Below are 20914 nucleotides of genomic sequence, written 5' to 3' on the forward strand. Positions count from 1 at the left end.
TTTGTTTGATTTTTTTTTTCTGAATGAATAAGATCGTATGTTTGATCTTATAGTGAACATCAAGTGAAAAAGAAGGGGTTAGCTTGGGGTTTGAACCCGCGTCATCCACTGCTTACCGGGCACTATACCACTGAAGTGAAACCGGTTCATGGCACGATGATGTTTGAACAAATACCCAATGCCTCACCTCTCTTTCATGCTGGATCATACGGATCCAGCATATACGATCTTATTATTCACGGAGAATGACGTAAAAACAGACAACCTCTGATACAATGTACTACTATCTCTCCGCAAGAGACAAATTCCCTTCAAACTCATCATACTCCTTCACGACGAACCGACTACAGATGACTAAACCAAGGCCGTACACATCGTTTTTGTGTACCGTCTTTAGCATCAAAGCTCGCGACTCTCCTTTATCCCATTGCTTAAAACTATGATTCCACTTTACCTCAGTGAATAAAATCTTAAACCGTCTCCCCAAACAGTTAGGACCTTTGGAGCAGGTTAGGTTTTGTCGTTCTATTCCACCGTTGAAATTCTCTTCCTTTACACGCTGTGGCCAACTTCTAATTCACCGCAGAACTCCGCCCATTCTACTGCCTGAATTATGAACTTTTTGACAATTAATGAGTGGGCTTTCAAAAGATGTCTGCATCAACTGCTATCTTTAAAATCTATGGAATCAGAGCATGACGGCCTAATACGTCAAAGTTCGAAAAAAAAGCTCTTCACCATATCAGCGCAGCTATAGGCCTACATTACACTTTTGATGTTCATGTGAATAGTCGTGATGACAGTTTGATACGCACGAGCTGCTCTTTAGATTTCCCATCTTGTCTTCCTTTTGTGTTTTTATTTCTTCACATCATACTTGTGACGTAAATCTGTGCTCACAACAAATAGGTACATATTGATACTGACATGTTTCATTCATGTTGCCATTTCTGCAGTGTCGAAGCTGGTCTCGGTGTTACCGCGTCGGGTTCGTCAGTGTTGTCTTCCTGCTCTGGTTGACCCTTCGATCACACGAGACGAGGTCGTTCAAAGGGCTCGACGTCTGGCTCGACCACAACCAAGCAAGACAGCTTTTAGGTATAGGACCTAGTTCCACCCAAAAATTCAATTAACTGTCTCTACAAATAATGCGACACAAGTTGGTAAGGAGTTGGCCTAGCACATCACAGGACCGCGGAATGTTTTTGAGTGGGGGATAGTGGTGCTGAGGGCTTATTGGGGCGTGAGGTAACCCCTCACCCCCCCCCCCCCCAAGAAATAAAAACAAAAAACAAAAACAAACACCCAACCCACTTGTTTTACTTTTACACAAAGTGATACAGAGGTTGCATGCCATTGGTCTATACTATCAGAAATATCTATCGTTCCAGTTGCACACTTCCACACTTCTTGCATTTTGTCGTAAATGTACTATCATTATAGTGCTTCACGGGAATAGGCACTTAAAGGGTTTTGAATTGACACAGAACTTGATTTTCTCAAGTTCTACCCTGTTTCAACAAAAGGCTGCTACTAGTCCACCATTCCAGCAATGTACACTTGTAACCGAATTCCTTCTCTCACAGTGATTGATGTCTTGTGTCTCGCCCCCTCCCACACTTACCCAATCCATCTTCCTACTTCGCTTGACAGAGTATGCATATTCCCTAGCTAACCAAATAAATACGGAGGCGACACGACTCAAAACTTGTGACACAGAATATGCAGGTTTGGTTGCCACACTGTAAGGTGAAAAACGAGATGAGAATTCAGATATTTATCAATTCTGAGTTCTATTCACTCAATACTCCAGAAAAAATCTCTTCAAACGCATTCAGCAAACAGCCAATTTATTTTTTGGCTGTGCTTGTGATGTTGACTAAAAATAAATCAGAGATATGTCGGATGTAAGATGATACTTATGATTAATAAATAAAACAAACAAACACGTGTAACCTGTGTTTTGATTCGATTTGTTTCGATTCAACCAAGGAGGTACTCGCCTAGTACCTCCTTGATTCAACTAAAGCATCACTCTATTCCATATTCAAGTAGGCCTATGGACATGATGCCACCAGGGATAAGGCGTTAATAAGCAGAAATCGCTAACAGTATTCGTTGTGGAAGCAGGAACAGACTGCAAACGTGTCTAGAGTGGATATGGAATGCCGTAGAATACTGTTGAGGAGACACCTGATAACATAGACTGGACCCGATAGACCAAACAGTATCAATACTGCTTGTACAATTGATATTAATCAGATCACAAGCTTTTCTCGTTTTCATCAGTCAATGATATACTGCGAGATTAAGTAGTGGTGTAGAAAACCTCATCCTCGCTTCCTGTATTGTTTTCAGATTATTAAATTTTCTCGTTCCTCATAAAAGATTAAGATTAATTCTCTCGTTCCTCATGAAATAAAGGTGTGAGCGGTCCGTACTACTTCATTCAGAACGACAGTCCCTCCTCGCTCCTAAGCAGCGGCCAGACTCGACACCTTTCGACGCGGTCCAAACTCCAGCTCTCCCACGAGACCAGGCATCTGAACATCTCATTTTCTGCTCCAGCGGGGGTGAGTTTCACCTATAGTGGCATCCATCATAGTTTTCACACCTGTGAATATAAAATACTTTCTCATGCAAGGGTATACGAAAGCGAATTCCTAAAGAAACCAACAAACAAACAAAACAAACAAAACCAAACAAAACTCAAACAAACCAAAATTCTCACAAAATGTTATTGTATGGTAATAATCATTGTAACTCTGTTGTGATATCGAAGCAATGTCAAGCGGTACACATGGGACGCACACTTCCACACTGCTGTCACGAATTTGTAGTATAGGAAACTGAGGCATGCATTACTGCACTGCACGAGTTTGCAATTGTATGTTTGTGGTCGTGACTGCTGAGGCAAATAATGTAGCGATTTGTTCACAACATGTGATATCCGAGCAACAGTTCGGGAAAGAGAAAAGAGAAGGAATTGGGAATGTCACCGAACAGCGCTCGTATTGTTCGCGGTTTAGTAAACCCACAGGGCCTCTTCTTGTTTGATGGGTGATGTTCTTAATATTCTCTTACCAGCATAATATCATCGCAGTAATATTCTCTGCATCGTGGACAGAAGACCACGGGGCATAGATCTTTCTCCTTTTGAATGAGGAGACAGGAGGTTACGGTGCCTCAGTGAACGCGTTGAATGTAATCACCTCCCTGGTTTCACCAATTGGTTTCACGGACACGGAAGATTCAAAAGCAGCATACGTCAAACGTTTTGAAATAAGACGTATATTTCTGCCTTATGTGGCTGTTGTACTCAGTGGGCGCTTGTGTTCTGTCTCAACGGAAGTACACTGCCGTTATGATTATTCATCTAAACTCACTGGACTGCGAAATGTGCGTTGATCCAAGAAACTGAGTAAAACGGAAAAAAAAAATCATGACGACGTTTCTTGCCAGAGATCAAGCATTACAAAGGGTTGTAAGTTGAAGTTGACTCTAATTAAAGAAGTACAACTTGAGAAACACACAGTCCGTGTTTCATTTCATTCCGACAAGAAAGAAAGGTGTATTAGAAGTCAACAAGTTCCCCGGCAAGAAGTGATGTGAGTCTCAATGGCATAAATGCATATGAATCATGAGATGATGCAATCCATTCATAAATCTGCACAAAAATCCTAATTTTTCGTTGATTAAAATTTGAATAAAGGGGAAACGGAAAGGATTATGTCCTTCGCATCAAATACTGCCAGTACTCATTACAAGCAATATAGGTTGTATCAGCAAAATCAATTACCAAAAATTCAAAAAGTAATTACACTATAGGGGAAGTTATTGTGAGGTGATGATCTCATATTTCTCCCTTTGGGATGTGCGTGTGTGATTCTCACTGACATCCCTGTTGTTTAAACAATCACATTTCATGATGTTCCCAAGTTTGTTCGTTCGTTTGTTTGTTTGTTTGTTTGTTTGTTTGTTTGTTGTTTTTTTTTTGGGGGGGGGGGGGTGGTCCTGTTTACTTGAAATCTCGCTCATTCGGGAGTATTTTGGTTTTATCCACATCTGAGTCAACTTGAAACCTAAAGTCATGGAGCCACTTCTAGTAGCTGCGTGCTTAAGTGGAGTGTTTAGTTCAAGAACGAACTGGCTGTCGAGCAAGGATCGTACCGGCTTAACGAGATCTGAAGAGATCGGTTCCCGGGCTTTCTGGGTGTAAGAGTTTTAGGAATGTAGTGTGAATAGTTGTCCCCGATTACTTTGTGTTAAAGAGAACACTTTCATTCCCAGTGGCGGAAATCAAACACTTCGCCTTCGACTTAAACTTTCTCTCTCTCTGCCGCAAAGAAAGAATTCAGTGTTGAGATTATATGAGCGCAAAAGAAGGAAAAAAATAAAAACAAAACAACTGACTGAACGAGGGCAAAGTGCAAGTTAAAAGAAAAAAAAGATGACTGATTATTCTTTTGTAATTGGAATCCTTTAAAAGCGTAGTAAAAAGGAATTTGGGGCAAGGTTTAGACTTTCGAGTGAGCCAGCAATGATATTCAATCTTGACAAATAGCTGCAGGTGAAAATTGTTGACGAAAGGGGGGTAAAAGAAATCCCTCCGTTGCCCAACGATTCTTATGCGCCATATCAATATGGATTCAGGTGAGATTGCTAAAGGCTTGGCTCCAGGCGAAGAAGGTGGTATTAACTCTGTCTTTACCTTTGGGAACTTTGCATGCACAGAATGCCGTCAGAATTTTGATGTGGCGGTGCTACAGGGGTTGTCCACACTTTTGTTTTGTCGAAGCAATCAAATGCGAGTTGCGCGCTTTTTCATCACACCTGTTTAATGATTTCAACAAAGCCACCAGTTCCGGGTTAATTGTGTTCAACGCTCTCATTACCAGCAATCAAATGATGCATGAACTTCCAAGGATCCCACGAGCTAGAAAGTTTAGAGTCTGGTCAAAAGCATTTCATGAGAGGTGATATCACGGTCACCAAAACGACTATTCTGATGTTCCCTGCCTCTGACATTCATGTGTTGTTGGTCCCGTTTCTTTGGCACTGTAAACTAAGCGAAAAACTTCCAACATAGGGAGCGGAATAACAAATTTGCATGGTCGCTCTTTCAAAGAATTATGAGAAGGCAAACGAGGTCTGAGAAAAGTATTGAAAGCTTTCGACATCTCCAAACTTCCTCTCCCCCTTCTTTCTCTCTGTCTTCTCCCCTCCCCTCCTCCCACTCCCTCTCCTAACCGTTCCTTTTTACCACCCACCTGCCACATGTCTGAGCAATTAGCCATAATCGGCTCGACATGTATCGGTGATGAGACGAGAGACCGAGACAAACACGACCTCATCAGGACACGTCATCTCAATAATCAGCTCGTCCCATTTCTGTGCACCGCCTCGACCCCTCCCCCCTTTTCTCCTCTTGAACTCTTGTGTTAAATCTAACTCACATTAACTTACTATAGGCCCCTACATCTTTTGTGCTGAATTCATATGAAATAAAGACATTCATAAAAATTTATGTCCAAGATGAAAGGGGGAAATCTGTGAGGGGATGACATCTTCGCATCATCTAATTTGCATGTGTGATCGCGAACGAAAAATAAACGAGAATACTACAGTAGATGCATTGGAATTTAGTTTATAGGGGAAAGGGTTGGACTCAGTAAATTCCACGGTCAACGGCGATCACAGTTGTCACAATATTGCAGTCTTGGGATGTCATCTGTTGTTCTTAACTAGAAACACAAGCTTGACGTTTTCGCACAGATGCGAAACTGATAATAAAGTCTCGGTTGCGTTTCCCAATTAGGTTTTAAGACATGTTAAGTTTCCGATGCAGAACCGCAAATATATATTTTTTCCCCCGTATAGCCTCAGACGGCAATTTTATCAACTTTTATAAGGCCTAAGTACGCCGCGGGGAGTCGTGTTAATGATGTTCCTTGCAGAGGGGTCAACAAGGGCGGGTCATACATCCTTAGCCCGTATCTGACATCGCGATCTAAAAAGACATCAAACATAATTTTTATGAGATTCCTGTATGATAAGTGTGTGTACATGTGTGTGTGTGTGTGTGTGCGTGTCTGTGCGGTTTTTTGTGTATTTGTGTGTGTGTCGTGTGTACGCGAGATACGCAGAAAACGCTAACTCTTGTGGGTGTACGTTGCTCGAGGTAGGGATCTGTGCGTACACCCGCGTATGCATGATTGTGTGTGTACGTGTGTGTGTGTGCGTGTGTGTGTGTGTGCGTGTGCGTGTGCGTGTGCGTTGTGTATATTTGTGTGTGGCTGTGGCGGTCGCCTTTACCTTGATGGTTGCCATACGACGATCAACCAAAATGACTTCGTTCGCCATGCCAGCATGTCTAACTGTGACAGGTAATTCACCTATCCTCATCCCAGACGATCTGTTGCCCCGGGGTGAAATATCTGTATGATCAGTCTGAACTATATTTCAACTCTTAGAAGCAGGGCTTTTGAGACAAAATGGTTCTCTTCTTGCGGTCCCGAAGCTCATGACGGCAGACGTACACAAATATGATTCAAAGGAATTTGATGAGTAACTCGAGTAGGGAGAAAAGGAGTGGTACTGGAAGGGGTGGGGAGAGGGACAGGAAAAGACAGTCGCAACTAGCCAAATATATATCATAACAGCAAGAAAGAATTTGGGGTGGTTTGTTGTTGTTGTTGTTGTTGTTGTTCTTGTTGTTGTTGTTGTTGGGTTTTTTTAAGTTGTTGAAGGGGAGAGTCGGAAAGGAAAGACAGAAAATCGGCAGGAATCCCCCTCCCCGAAGAATAATAGTTACGAAGCATATATTGAGACACCAGAAACGTGCAAGGCAACATTCAAATAAGTATCGTTAAACAACTGCAAGAATGATGAAGGAGTTAAACGATACCTTATCTAACGAGGAATGTTTACTAATGAATGATTAAAGCAGTAACAAGTTAAAAAAAGAAGCGAAACAAACATTGTGAAATACATATTGTTGAACGACATGATGGGCATACATGTAAAACTCATCGCAAGCAATCGAAACTTGTGAGTGTTTAATGTGGGTTCCATGACATTTGCTCCTGTGACAGTTGCTCCCATGAAATATATGCACGCTATGCCAAACAGACATTCTACCCACAGCATAACCCTAACCCTAATCCTAATTCTAATTTTCATGTCAAACTAAACTATCACAACCCTTATCTTAAAGGGAGTGTACAGTACTGGTTGAGGTGGGGATTCATGTTTTGAACATTCCTAAGTGAGATAATGAGAAACTTCTTATGAAATATGAAAGAGCATGTAATTTTAAGAAGGATTCAACATTTGTTTGATGAAAATTGGTTTCAAATGGCTGAGATATCCAAAAAAGTGATAACAATAAAAGGTGACAAGGCCACGCCTTTTGTTAGGATCTCTTTGTTTCACCTTGTCTTTGGATATCTCAGCCACTTCAAAACCGATTTTCATCAAGTAAACTTGTGATACCCCTAAGAATTGCATGCTCTTTGACATCTCATAGAGTGGTTTCTGAATATCTCGCAAAACTTTAAAAGCTAAATCCTCACCTCGACCAGAACTGTACACACCCTTTTAACTCTAGGTACTTGGAGAAAATAAGACCGGAGGAATTGTCGCAGGAGCAAATGTCGAGTCACCATAATGCGACCGTGCATCACAAAACCAATAGAAAGTTGCATGACCCGATTTCATGTTAGGAATCAAATTAGGTGAAATGTTTCAACTTAGTATAGTCAATCTTTAATTTGTATCCTGTCTGAGAGACCATTCTTCTTCTACGTAGATATAAAGTTTGGGATCATAGAATTTAGTCATCTATTCATTTATTTATTTATTCATATATATTGGGTTAGACATCGTTTTAAGGAGAATGTGCTCTCTCAGAATCTACGCTTAACTAAAAATCCATATCTGGCGACTTTTTTGTTGGTTTGTGATGCAGGGCCACATTAGACAGCTATTAGATTATGTTGAAATTGATGCGAAGAGTAAAGTGCCTGGTCCGCCGAGGGGAAAACAAATCCACAACAAACAAGAATTGAAACAAAAGAAAACAACTGGCCGCAGAAAGAAAGGGTAAAGTAATTAAGACCCACAGCACCTGCCCTTCGTCGATATGTGACTATCAATCTAGTGAGAAAGAAATAAATAACTTGCATCAAGTCTAACGATGCAGCGCTGCTGGGTTCTCAACCTTTCGGTCATCGAAAATTTTTTCCAGGTTAAAGGGATGGTACAGTATTGGTGGAGATGAGAATTGGGCTTATAACTTTCTGCGAGATACCAAGAAAACACTTATGAAATAGTACAGAGCATCCATTTTAAGTGGAATTCAAAGTTTATTTGAAGAAAATCGGGTTTCAAATAACAGAAACATCCAAAAACAAATCAAAACATAGCGATCGTAATAAAGTGTGGGTCCCATACACTTTATTAGAATCGGTCTGTTTTGGATATCTCAGCCATTTCAAAACCAATTTTCATCAGATAAACGTTGAATTCCTCATGGAATTACATGCTCTTTCAAATTTGATAAGAGGTTTCTCATTATCTCACAAAAAAAAAAATGATAGAAATCTGAAATTAGGTCTCAACCAAAACTATACGATCCCTTTAACCTCAATCTCTGCAACAAAGAGAGTGTTCATTTCATTTCATTTTTATTTCATTTCCGGCCAAAACATACAATATGACAATTTCATATAAGCAAATTAAGTACAATGTAACTAGTACATTTCCAAATGAAATTTAGATACACGTCATTTGTTTACATGACTCAATAAACATACTAGTTTACTAGTGTTGTTACATACTAGTGTTGCCAGGGCCGCCATCTCGCTACGCCATTGACATTGCAGGCAAAAATATTACCAATGGTAGTGATAGAGTTAACGGCCCTAGAATATCGAAATGGGTATACACGTGAGGACACCGTATCCGGGCAATTACCCCCGGAGGGCAATTACCCCCCGGCCAAATACTGGTTAGTGGTAAGGTAAGAGTAAAGATTAGGGTTAGGGTTAGGTTTAGGGTTAGGAGTTTGGGTTAGGGTTAGGGTTAGGTTCAGGATTAGGATTAGGATTAGGGCCAGGGGAAGGGTGCGGGGTAATTGCCCAGGGGGTAATTGCCCTAGACCCGTTAGGAAGATGAACCCCGCCTCTCTCTTTTGAGGGGATAGTGATGAATCAGTTCCATATTTTACTAAATTCTGCAATGGCAAGAAACTTAAGATATAGGCCTAATTATGTAAGATGATTGTTAATGACATGGACAGTACGCCTGATGTAGAATGAAAGATGTATAAGCATATAAGAAACGTAACATTTTTTTAGTCTAATCAAGGAGCTTGAAGCTCCTTGGTCAAATTAAATCTTTGTGTCATGTATGAGATATTGGATAGCGTACGTTGGCTGCAACGTATTCTTCATCAGGGATGCTTCCTCATATAGTTTCCTGGTATGATAAAGAGGGTATTGGATTATAATCGCAAAATTATTGTCATTATTCATGAACATCATTTAATTTCTCATTATTGTTAATAGAATGTGTATGTCCACCCTAGTATTCTCTCTTATAATATTACTGAGGTGAAACGCTCAATACTGTTATTCAAACAAACCCCAAAACTTTAATAAAGAAAATTAATACTCAGTGTTAGGTTATCATCATATTCACAGATGGCTACACACTTTATCTACTATACAGTCTTATCGTCTATAATGCGAAGCAATTTACAGGAAATTCATTTTTCAACGACGCTCATCATCGCATCACGTCTGGCTTCCATGTCCTTTTTATACCCATCTGTCATCCCGCCATTTTTGTTGCGACCCTGATCCACGACTCCTGTTTGTTTGCCATCTTCTACCAATAAAGATCTTTCACCCAGCTCAATCTCATCTCCCCTCGTTGTCGGTGACGTGTGTCTCCCCCGGAGGAATAAATATATCTCTCATAACTTTTATCTCCCCTGACGGCTCTGGAGGGGGACTCATCCTCGTTAACATTATTGATTTCCTGGATCGTTTCTGATTTGGCTCCCCGGCTTCTCAGTGCAATCATGTTTATTTCGACCCCCTTACTGTCTTCCCCCTTTCTCTGTCTTCACACCTCTCATACACGCACAGACAGTTCTTTCCCTCCCCACCACTTTCTTTCGCCAAATGCATTCTTCTTTTGCTCCTCTTCTTCTTTCTACTTCCCTGTGAGGACCTTGTCTTTTCTTCCATTTTCTCACTCATTCTCTTCTCCCCCCCACTGATGCTCTCTATCATGATCTCTTCTCTCTCTTTCTTTCATATTGTCTGACTCTCTTTTACCCCTCTCTTTTACTCTTTTCCTTCTCTCCCTCCACTCTCTTCCTTTCTTCTATTCATCTCTCTCTCGTGAGGGTTTATTAATTTTGCCTCCACACAATCCCCGTATGACTGACTTGACTATTTCAGTGCGATACTTACTTCCTTTATATTGTTGTTGTTGTTGTATTTTTGTCACTGGTCGTTCTTCCTGTGGCCTTGTTGTTAGTTTAGTACTGAGATGAGCCTTCGTCAGTCCAGGGAGGTGAGAAGAAACACCTCCCTGCCAGTCTTGCAATTATATGACTGTCACATCTGCAGAGACTCAAACCCAAAGCATCATTTAAACGGGATATTTTCCCGCCTAAACCCTCTGGCAATCTGGGGACTCTGATTAAAATGCTGATTAGGGAAACTTGGGCACACTAAAAAATGATTGGGCGGGAAACTGCTAAATATTAGGCGGGGGACACACAGCTAGAGCGGGAGAAATTCAAACTCGAGCGAGAGATTTCGAGAAAATGGCTTCAAAGCGAGGGAGTTGGAATCTGGTCTATCTGGTCTACTTGCCCATGTCATGGAAGCTATATATAATACTGCACTCCCAATACGCTTAGCTGTGTGAAATCCCCACCTCCCCCGCCTTCCCCTTCCCTGACGGGCGCCAGGAGATCCTTCCTTTTCCAAGCCGACCTTGGAGCTGACAAGTCACATCGTTCTAGAACTTCACCGTGTTTTGTTTTGGAGATCGGTCTCCCGCAAGTGTCTATAATTACACACGAAACTACTGTTTCAACGTTGCTACCGAGAAAAACAAATGCAACTCAGAGACGTTCGTGCACAAGCCTTCCAGAGTCCTTCCTATACCTTGTGAAATTTGTTGATATTTCTCTTTAAACTTTACATCCCTCTCCATATGTTTGCTGTTTATCAGTAATGATGATATAAGTATAAATCATATATAGTTTTGTAGTTTATTTATGAATGGTTCTTGTTTGGAGAGTTTTGCCATTTATTGCATAACATTACACAGCTTAGAACACACTAAACAGAAGGAACCGACTCGTGTTTACAAACAGTGCTTTAAGTTGGTTCCGTCACATTTCACACTTTTATTCGTTCATTTAAATATAACCCAATTCTTACTTATCTATTCATAAGTAATACTTGGCTTATATTTAAATGAACGAATAAAAGAGTGAAGTGTGACCGAACAAACTAAAACTCACACAAACAAGCAAACAAAAAACAAAACAAAACGAAACGTTGATGGCTCTTCACAAGTTGCAGCAATGCACTGAATTCTTAATCAGGACACTTTCACATGTTGACAAACTCACGTTAAAAAATTTGCTCGTGCACACACTTTTTTTTTCAAACACACACACACACACATACACACGCACACACACACACACGCACACACACACACACACGCACACACACACACGCACACACACACACACACAGACATTTCTGGCAACTCTGCCTTTGTGTACACATCTACTCTCACACCCTGGATGATAGAAGCCGATGCCACCTGAGTAGAATTCTCAGTTTAGCCCCGGAAATTACTTGGGATTTATTTCATATTTCCTGCATAGAATCTTTCTCCCCCACCCCTTCCACTCCGCTCCATGGTGTCACCGGCTCAACTCGTCCCCCGCCCCACCCCTCCTAGAGACTACGGTGAAATCACAGGTCCCACTTTGCACATCCGATCAACATATTAATAGCAGCGAAATAGCAAACACTTGTCATCAGGCCAATGTTATGGCACTCGCAGCGTTTTGCAAGCATCCGTTGAGTGCCCTTCATTTAGATTTCAGTGGGAAATAGTTAAAGTCACTTTCTGAATTCTCGTCATGTATTATGTGCGTTGAAAAGATTAAATTCCAGCGTATCTCGTCGCCAAGTCACTCTGATCTTGTGATCAACGCTATGCCCTGCAACATAGTATGTGACACCGAACATTGCTTCTGTCGTTGATCAAATGAGGATGGCAATGTAAGGCATACTAAGTTGGTTAAGTGATGATGTTTGGTAAGCACATATTTAATAGATGCTGATGTATGCCAAGGCTTTACCACTTCTTAACAAGGTCTTCTGGATCTGATTAGCAAACATTGCTATCAATTTATTAATCCGATATCAAAGTCTCCTCTGTAATCACGTCTCCTTCTTTCATCATTTCTCGCTCTGCCATCGTTACCTCTCTCTCTCTTTGCCACCACCACTTCCTTTTCCACCCCTTCCCACTGCCATTATCCCCTCTCACTGGTATACTACCTCTCTCACTGCCACCCCTCTCTCTGTCTCACCTCCCTCTGTCGTCACCTCCGTCTGCCATCGCTCCTCCCTCTGCCATCACCTCTCTGCTATCATCCATCGCTCTGTCAACAGCTCCTCCCACTGCTATTGCCCTTCCTTCTGCCATCATCTCTCCCTCTACCATCACCCCTCTCTCTGCCATTACCCCTCCCTCTGCCATTACCCCTCCCTCTGCCATTGCCCCTCCTTCCATCATCTCTCCATCCACAATCATCCCTTCTTATGTCATTACCCCTCCCTCTGCCATCTCCCCTCCCACTGCCATCACCCCTCCCTCTGCCATTACCCCTCCCTCTGCCATTACCCCTCCCTCTACCATTACCCCTCCCTCTATTACCCCTCCCTCTGCCATCTCCCCTCCCACTGCCATCACCCCTCCCTCTGCCATTGTCCCTCCTGCCATCATCTCTCCCTCTACAATCATCCCTTCGTATGCCCTTACCCCTCCCTCTACCATCATCCGTCCCTATGCCATCGCCCCTCCCACTGCCATCACCCCTCCCTCTACCATTGCCCCTCCCTCTGCCATTGCCCCTCCTTCCATCATCTCTCCCTCTACAATCATCCCTTCTTATGCCCTTACCCCTCCCTCTACCATCATCCGTCCCTATGCCATCGCCCCTCCCACTGCCATCACCCCTCCATCTGCAATCACCCCTCCCTCTGCCATTGCCCCTCCCTCTGCCATTTCCCCTCCTGCCATCATCTCTTCCCCTTACAGTCATTCCTGCTTATGCCATTACCCCTCCAACTGCCATCAGCTCTCTACCATCACCCCTCCCTATGTCATTACCCATCACTGTGCCATCATCCCTTCATCTCCCACAGCAATCACCCCTCCCTATCACCACCCATCCCTCTGTCAGCTCCCGTTTCCCTCCCTCTGCCCCACCCCTCTAGCATGACCCCACCCTCTACACCATCCCTCTAACTGCCATCAACTCCCCGTCCTCACCCCTCCCACTTTCATCACCTCTTCTGTCATCTCCATCTACGTATTTAAGGTAATCGCACTGCCCCTTGACATTACCTCCTCCTCCTGCAATCTCCTCTACCCTACTCACTCTGCCACCATCCTTCTGTCTTCCACCACCCCACCCTCCATCATCTCCCCCTCCCCCTCCGCCATCATGGCCATCCCCCTCTCTCTTCCCGCCAGTTCCCTCAGAGGCGAGTCGGAATCAATTCCACGCAGCCGGATTGATTACCCCAGCTTGTCGATGGTGTTGACTCGCCCTTCCAGGCATGTGAGGCCGTCTTGAGCAAGAATCTCAAGAAAGGCTTCCGGGATTTACCGTCCTATTGAAACAACATACCTCACACGCCGAAGGCAAACCCCTCAAATAGATTTCACATAAGTCGAAATTGCATTTCCCACTTCTCCACTCACTCCATCTTCCCTTCCCTGTCTTTTGCTCGCACCGCTTTCTCTCTCCCTCTAGCTTTACTTTCTCATTATCATCATCACAATTCTGTTTCTTTCCCCTCTTCCTTTTGCTGATCCTCCTATTCACTCTGTTCAGCCTCTGACCGCTCCTCCTCTCTGTTCTTTGTCCCTGTTCTCTCTTGTCTTCTTCTAGAACGTCCATCCGCTGAATTCAACACAGCATCATCTTTCTCTCCTTCAACCCCACTAGCTCTTCTATCTCTCTCCCTCTCTTTCTCTTTCTGTTTGTCTACCTAACTCTCTTAACTGTATTGTCTGTCTGTTTGTGTTTTCATCAATAAAATCGTTTTTCATAATTATGCATCTTCATTTGTGCTAATTGAATTGAATTGAATTGAATTGAATAGAATAGAATAGAATAGAATAGAATAGAATAGAATAGAATAGAATAGAATAGAATTGAATTGAATTGAAATGAATTGAATTGAATTGAATTGAATTGAACTGAATTCAATTCATTTCATTGAAATGAAAAGAAATGAAATGAAATGAAATGAAACACAATGAAGCACACCCATGCTCACATGCACACATCACGCGTGCGTACGAACACTATCATCACTTTATTCTGTTCAATTTTCCCGTGAGAGTCAAGTTGTCTGATATGAATTGTGCAGCATTGTCTAGGCGTGTTACTCATCATGGCCGACAGAGCATTCATGTCTCCTATGTTACTGAACTCTTCTGGCCCCTAGCCCGTGATATTCCGTTCGACGAATATCGAGCTCCGAGCTGACATGTCCGTGCTATTCTTCCGACAATTAGCTACCTGCATCGATAGTAACCGCATTAAACGATCGCAACTGCGACGAGATTGAGACCCTGCCGCGGCACAGTGGTCGTCTAATTAATAGATAGTGACCCACCCCACAAGCAATCTCCTTTTATTTCTCCTTGTTATTTTTTCTTTTCTTCCCGTCTTTCTTTCTGTCTTCCTTTCCTTCTTTCACTCTTTCCCTTTTTCTCTCTCTCTTTCCTAAACTCTGTTCTCTATGTTCTCTTTCTCTTCGTATGTAATTTGAGACAAACTTGAAACCCAACATTCCACTTCCTAATATTTCTAGGACAAGCGAGTATAGTTGAAATGAAAAGCAGAAAGCAAAGGGAAATCGTCTTAACCATACCGACGATATCAATAACAAAACTACACAGGAAGAGTAGCAACATAACGGATCACAACAGTATATCTTTAGCCAATGAGATTAGATCTCGCGACGGGAGGCCGTCTTGGCAACAACCTTGCACAGTGAGCTATATCCCTGACGAAGGAAGAAATAAATTGTAACGAAAAAAAAAAGAAGAAGAATTAAACAGTGAATATATATGTATATATATATATATATATATATATATATATATATATATATATATATATATATATATTCTTTTTAATCTGTGCATGTGTTTGCGTGTGTAAATGGGTGTGTTTGTGTACTGGATGTATATTCAAATATTTATCTATATGTATTTTTTTCAATCTTAAAGCGCTTTATTACCTAACCATCTAGCGGTAGATGATAACGTGCATGCAATACAAGTGTGCCAAATTTCACAGCAAGCTGCTTTTCTAGGAAGGGAAGATGGAAAGTGATGATTTGTTCTCTGTGCTCCCTGTGCGAAAAATTGCCATAATATTTTCATCTTCTAGATAATTGTAATATGCCCAGAAATGGCCACAATGAACAGTTCCCTTGTGCTGCGGTTTCAATGCGTATTTACAAATAAAAGGAGTACATTTAAGCCCAACAAAACAATGTGGGCAAAAACTTAATGACTAAACAAAGGAAATTTGTGGGCAAGGAAACACGGAAAATTTGTGGGCAGCATTACGATGGGAAGGAAGTACAGCATATACTGTTATGACGCACTCGCCAATGGGGTTTTCGACGTCACTATGGAAACACGATGCGGATATTCGTGAGGTGTGAACTCGTACAATCAGTCAGCTAACCCCATGTGGCGATTCTGACTGAGCTGTAGCTCGTAGCATTAGAAACGGAGGTGGGTGAGTTAGAGAAAGACAGATTTCACTGATTTCGGAACTGTAAAATGAGAGAATGATGGAGAGATGAATGATATATGCATACCTTATATACGTTTTCCTCTCTCTTGAGGCAAAACAGAGCATTCAGTTATAAAAATAATTACCCTTTTGGCAGGTGTTCATGCTCGTTCGCCTCTTTTTTCATTTTTTTTTCTGCCTTGTCTCCCCAGCAAGAACGTAAGAAGCGGAAGCAGCGAAAAGTTGAGAGGTGGGCTACCTGGGATAGGCCTACTCACATCGTCCGCTGGTTATACAACAAATATTAGTGAAGGAGGGCCAACGAACAAACTCCTAATCGTTGGTGAAAAAACTGAAAAGAGGGTTAGGGTGGTTATGGAATTTCTAGCTGTTTTGTCGGATACACTTTAGTGGTTCATATTAATTTTAGGAATCGCAGAGTTGACACTCTTCCAGACTCGTTGCATGCTCCTCCTAAATTAAAGGGGAAATCCAGTACAAATATAAGTTAGTCATAAAAAAAGAGTAAGATCTTACGAGTTCAGTGGTAACGATTTGACTGAAATCGGATGAAAAGCAAAGAAGTTATGACATTTTAAAGTTTTGCTAATTTTTGGGATGACATGCTCACTTTGCTACTTGCATATTCATATTGACCTTTCAAGAACTGTTTCCCGAAAAAATAGCGAGACTTCAAAATGTCAAAACTTCTTGATTTTTCATCCGATTTTGATCAAAATTATACTGTTGAACTAGAAAAATATTTCTCAAAATTATACCGTTGAACTAGAAAGATATTTCTCTTTCTTATCATACTTATTTGTGATTGGACTGGATTTCCCCGTTAAGGAGTTGTTGCGTTTCAGCATGGAGAAGATATATAGGACTATCAATCACGACATCCAAGGTCCAAACTCCCTGGCTACAATGGTTGTTCCTCTTTCGTAATTAGGCAAGACACTTTATCCTCATTACCTAGTCCTTTGGAGAGAACTTTAAGCCAATGGTCCCATGTTTTGTTTATTTTTGGTTGCTTTAAAGCAATCATTGCCTCCTTATCGGCCACGAAAATCAGGTCGAATCACTTCAATTATATTCAAAATTTATTGGTTACCATACATGTGTTTTATGTCAGTTTGCCATGAAAAATAGGGTGTCGTCGATTTTTCCGTTAAATCATTTAACGCGTATCTTAACTTCAAATTGGTGTAGGCCTGAACATTGAAAAAAAAAAATCTCTTTACTTCAAGATCTTTACTGATAGAAAATAGAAGATTTTTAGAGAATGCGACACTCTGTAATTCCATGAAGAGAAAATAATAGCAAAGAAAAAGCCTTGCCTTCTCCTATGAAAAGAGGAAAACCTATTTACTACCAAGGTGATTCTTGCATACATTGTGTGTACGCTAAACAGGTCATATTGTACATGTATGTATTTGCTTTTGTTAAATCTTTATGATTTGTGCATTGCACCTCTTCTGTAGCAATTTGTCCTATCATATCTGATATCTACGCACGTCGAAAATAATCTTGATATTAAGTGCGCAAAACGGGAAAATATGAAACAATCCATCTTGTCAATCACCGTAAGGTCGACATTGTCGTCTCAAAATATTTTACTACTATAAGTATTACAGTAAATAACCATTCCCACTCCTTAATTTCTGTTACAACAAACCATCCGTCATACAGTCAAAATCTGAAAGGGGTTTGGAGTCACTGTTTACAGTCTACACGTCCTAAAAACCGACATAGGTGCGCGTGTCCTATCTATCTACGTCAACCGTTTCTATCTTGACTGACAGGGGGAGTTCAAGAATGATAAATCATCGCGATATATCAACATCGCGTTCTTGCTCACGTGCATGCAAGACTTTGGGACTTCCAGGCGCCCCCAGAAATGAGCTAGCAACTCTGCGTGAGAGTAGACCCTTCTCGTCTAACGGAATGAGTCGAATCATATTCTCGAATTATGGAGGTATGAGATGTTTAAAGCGCAATACCACGCCTGTTCAAGTTGACTCTGATAGAATTGATAGAGTAAAGTCAAATGAAGAGCATAGCAGAGGTTTCATCGAATGCGGTCCAGTTGTATTAAAAATAAATCATTATGCTCTATCAATATGCTTAATGTGACATGTCATCTGTCAACAAGTAAGCCTACACTGTAATGACTGCGTACATTCAAGAGGTAGGTCTAATGCCGTTCGTAGTGTTGAAATTCAAATGAAATATTCAATGATAGCCCAAGATCTCATGGTATCAACAGGCTGGCTTACTAGAACCTTGGCAGGGAAGGGGGGGGGGTAATTTATACTAAAGCAAGATATTTTCGCGGCATGAAATTTTCGCGAATGGGAGCCGACGGTCTTCTTCGCGGCATGAAGTCATGAATCTTGGCTCTCGCGGAATTCGCGAAATTAAAATGCACGCGAACATTTCTGGTTTCACATTGTCAATGTATACACCCTCTGAGAGGTTCCGAGGGGTCGTGTACGAAAATGTTTACTCAATAGCTCCGTCTAGACGCCTATCGCAGTCGAGGATTGAAGAAAATATGACTAGGCAAGAGGAGTTGCAGAGAGACTCTCTCTAATTGGTGCCGCAATCATTACCGGTAGTCAGTAGTCAGAAGTCATTTTGACGTGCCTTTGATGGAGGTAGAGCGAAGATTAGCTTTATGACTCTAGGGTGGAAAGAGACTATAATTTTAAGGACGTCGTCTTATATGCTATCGTGTATGACTTGAAAAAAAAAAAAACACCCGGCGAACATAGTATTAACAAATTATTAATTGTAGTAAAATGGAATAAAGAAAAAACAAAACAAAAACACCCCAAACTGCCACATCTATGTTTACGACACAGGATTTGTCTGGCGGTAGAAGCTGTGTCTAAATGCCGGCTTCGGTTTATTCTATTTCATTTTTTTTTCTCAACTTGCTTGCTGTTGTTTTCGTTTTGTTATTGTATCTTTCCCCCCCTTCTTTTTGGGTGTCAGAGAACCTTAGCACTTGCGCTATAAGTAGCAAGAAACTCTCCGTAAGAAAGAAGAAAAAAAAAAGTGGTTGTTTTGGAAGGGAAGTGGGAGGGAGGAATAGAATCCTAAACTTGACACATGGAAGCGTCTCATTTCCCGCTACAGACTTGCCGCCATTGACAGCTTCCCCCCAGTTGGGGTGAAGACGTCGTCTGGGTCAGATGAAAGTCAGGCGATGTTTCAGTTCTTTCTTTCTTTCTTTTTTCTTCATCTTTTCGTTTTTGTTTAATTGTTATGCGGTTTCTGGAATATCTGGTTTTTCCAAGGTCTTGAGACATGCTCGCTCCTAAAGAGAAACTCCACCCCATATTCAAGTCGATTTGATAAGAAGAGTAATCCTAACAAGACACCAAGCGAACCGAACAGCACTATCAAAATCCAGTCATAATCCCGTCCTTATTGCCTGTTTTATTATCTACGTATAATCGTATTGTCTGATCGCCACTTAGAGCAACAACAAAACGATTGGATTTGCCTACCGCGTATTCACATTAAACGATGCTATCACGAGTCCACTTCTCTACGTATCTACTAATATTCATTTACTTTTTTTTTTTAATAAGCCAGTTTGCGGTTCCAATTTATCCAATATGTCTCACCCGTTGTCATGGTAACGTTTCATTTCTCATTTTGCCAGTATCGTTACTCGATAGAGGACGTGACAACAAGCAATCCAGATCTCCTTGGCTATCCACTTTTCAGCATTCCAACTACTGGCAGAGTCCCGACGAAAAACTCTGGTGAGAAGCAAATTTACTTTGTCTTTATCTTATTTATTTATTTATTGTTTTTTTTTTTGGGAGGGGGGGGGGGGGCGCTGTATGTCTCTCTTGCAAGAATCCCCGGATTGTTACTCACCTTAGTATCTTTCCATTCATTTTAACAATGTTGAGCGACAATGAAACGATTGGGTTTGCCTACCACGTATTCACGTTAAACGACAGTATCACGTATCCGCTTTTCTACTTATCTACTGATATTCATTAATGTTTGTTAATTGATCTTTATATTGTTGATGCTATTGCAGAGTTCAGCGTCGAGTTTCCGTGCAACGGGCGCGAGTCGGGAACGACCCTCGTCAGTTTTCGCATTCGATTCCAGACAGAGAACTACGATGGACAGGACATCAAGGCATCCCCGCTCTTCTTCCAGATTGAAAAAGAATGTATAAAAGGTATTTAATCATTCTAAGGCGTTACATTTAAATGTCATAATGCCGGGAATGCATAAAAGGTCTGGAATTATTCAAAGACGTTACATTTCATTCCACAATGGCGCGGGGATGTTTAAAAGTATGGAATTATTCTAAGGCCGTACATTATTTTAAATACTATGATGCTGGGAAAATATCATGCGTACCATTAAATTTCATGCAGAGCGGCCCACCTGTCCGCCACATGCAAGTAATCCATACTCAAAACTAACAGAGGGCGCTATTCGATATATAGCCACATTAGTTTGGACAAAATGTTGGATGTACGCGGTTTATTATCCACCAAATTTTGGACACTGCCGTGTGGATTCTGTCGGATGATTCTAATGGTTTGTTTGTTTATTTTAATCAGATTAGTATGTTCCCAACAGAAACAATGGCTGCAGCATACATAGTATAGGTTTCATTACCTTCATTACATGGGAACCGGATGACTCATTTGAAGCAAAATGCCTCGGGGAAATGACATTGTGTTGTCTTTCCTTTTAAGTGGTTTTCTAAGTAGTGTTTGACACTGTGCATGAACTGTTCCCATCCCCCCCCCCCCCGCCCCAAAAGCC

General features: G+C 41.5%; 1 protein-coding gene across 1 annotated transcript in view; it reads left to right on the forward strand.

Annotated features, from left to right (window-relative positions):
- LOC140243891 (protein shifted-like) overlaps positions 1-20914 on the forward strand; it is a 41192-nt gene that overhangs the window by 14219 nt on the left and 6059 nt on the right. Inside the window, exons 2-5 of the mRNA XM_072323564.1 lie at positions 957-1098; positions 2425-2573; positions 19779-19881; positions 20169-20315. Coding sequence (XP_072179665.1) covers positions 957-1098; positions 2425-2573; positions 19779-19881; positions 20169-20315 — 541 coding nt within the window. The remainder of the gene's footprint in view (positions 1-956; positions 1099-2424; positions 2574-19778; positions 19882-20168; positions 20316-20914) is intronic.

Source organism: Diadema setosum, chromosome 2 (assembly GCF_964275005.1).
Source record: "Diadema setosum chromosome 2, eeDiaSeto1, whole genome shotgun sequence".
Taxonomy (NCBI): domain Eukaryota; kingdom Metazoa; phylum Echinodermata; class Echinoidea; order Diadematoida; family Diadematidae; genus Diadema; species Diadema setosum.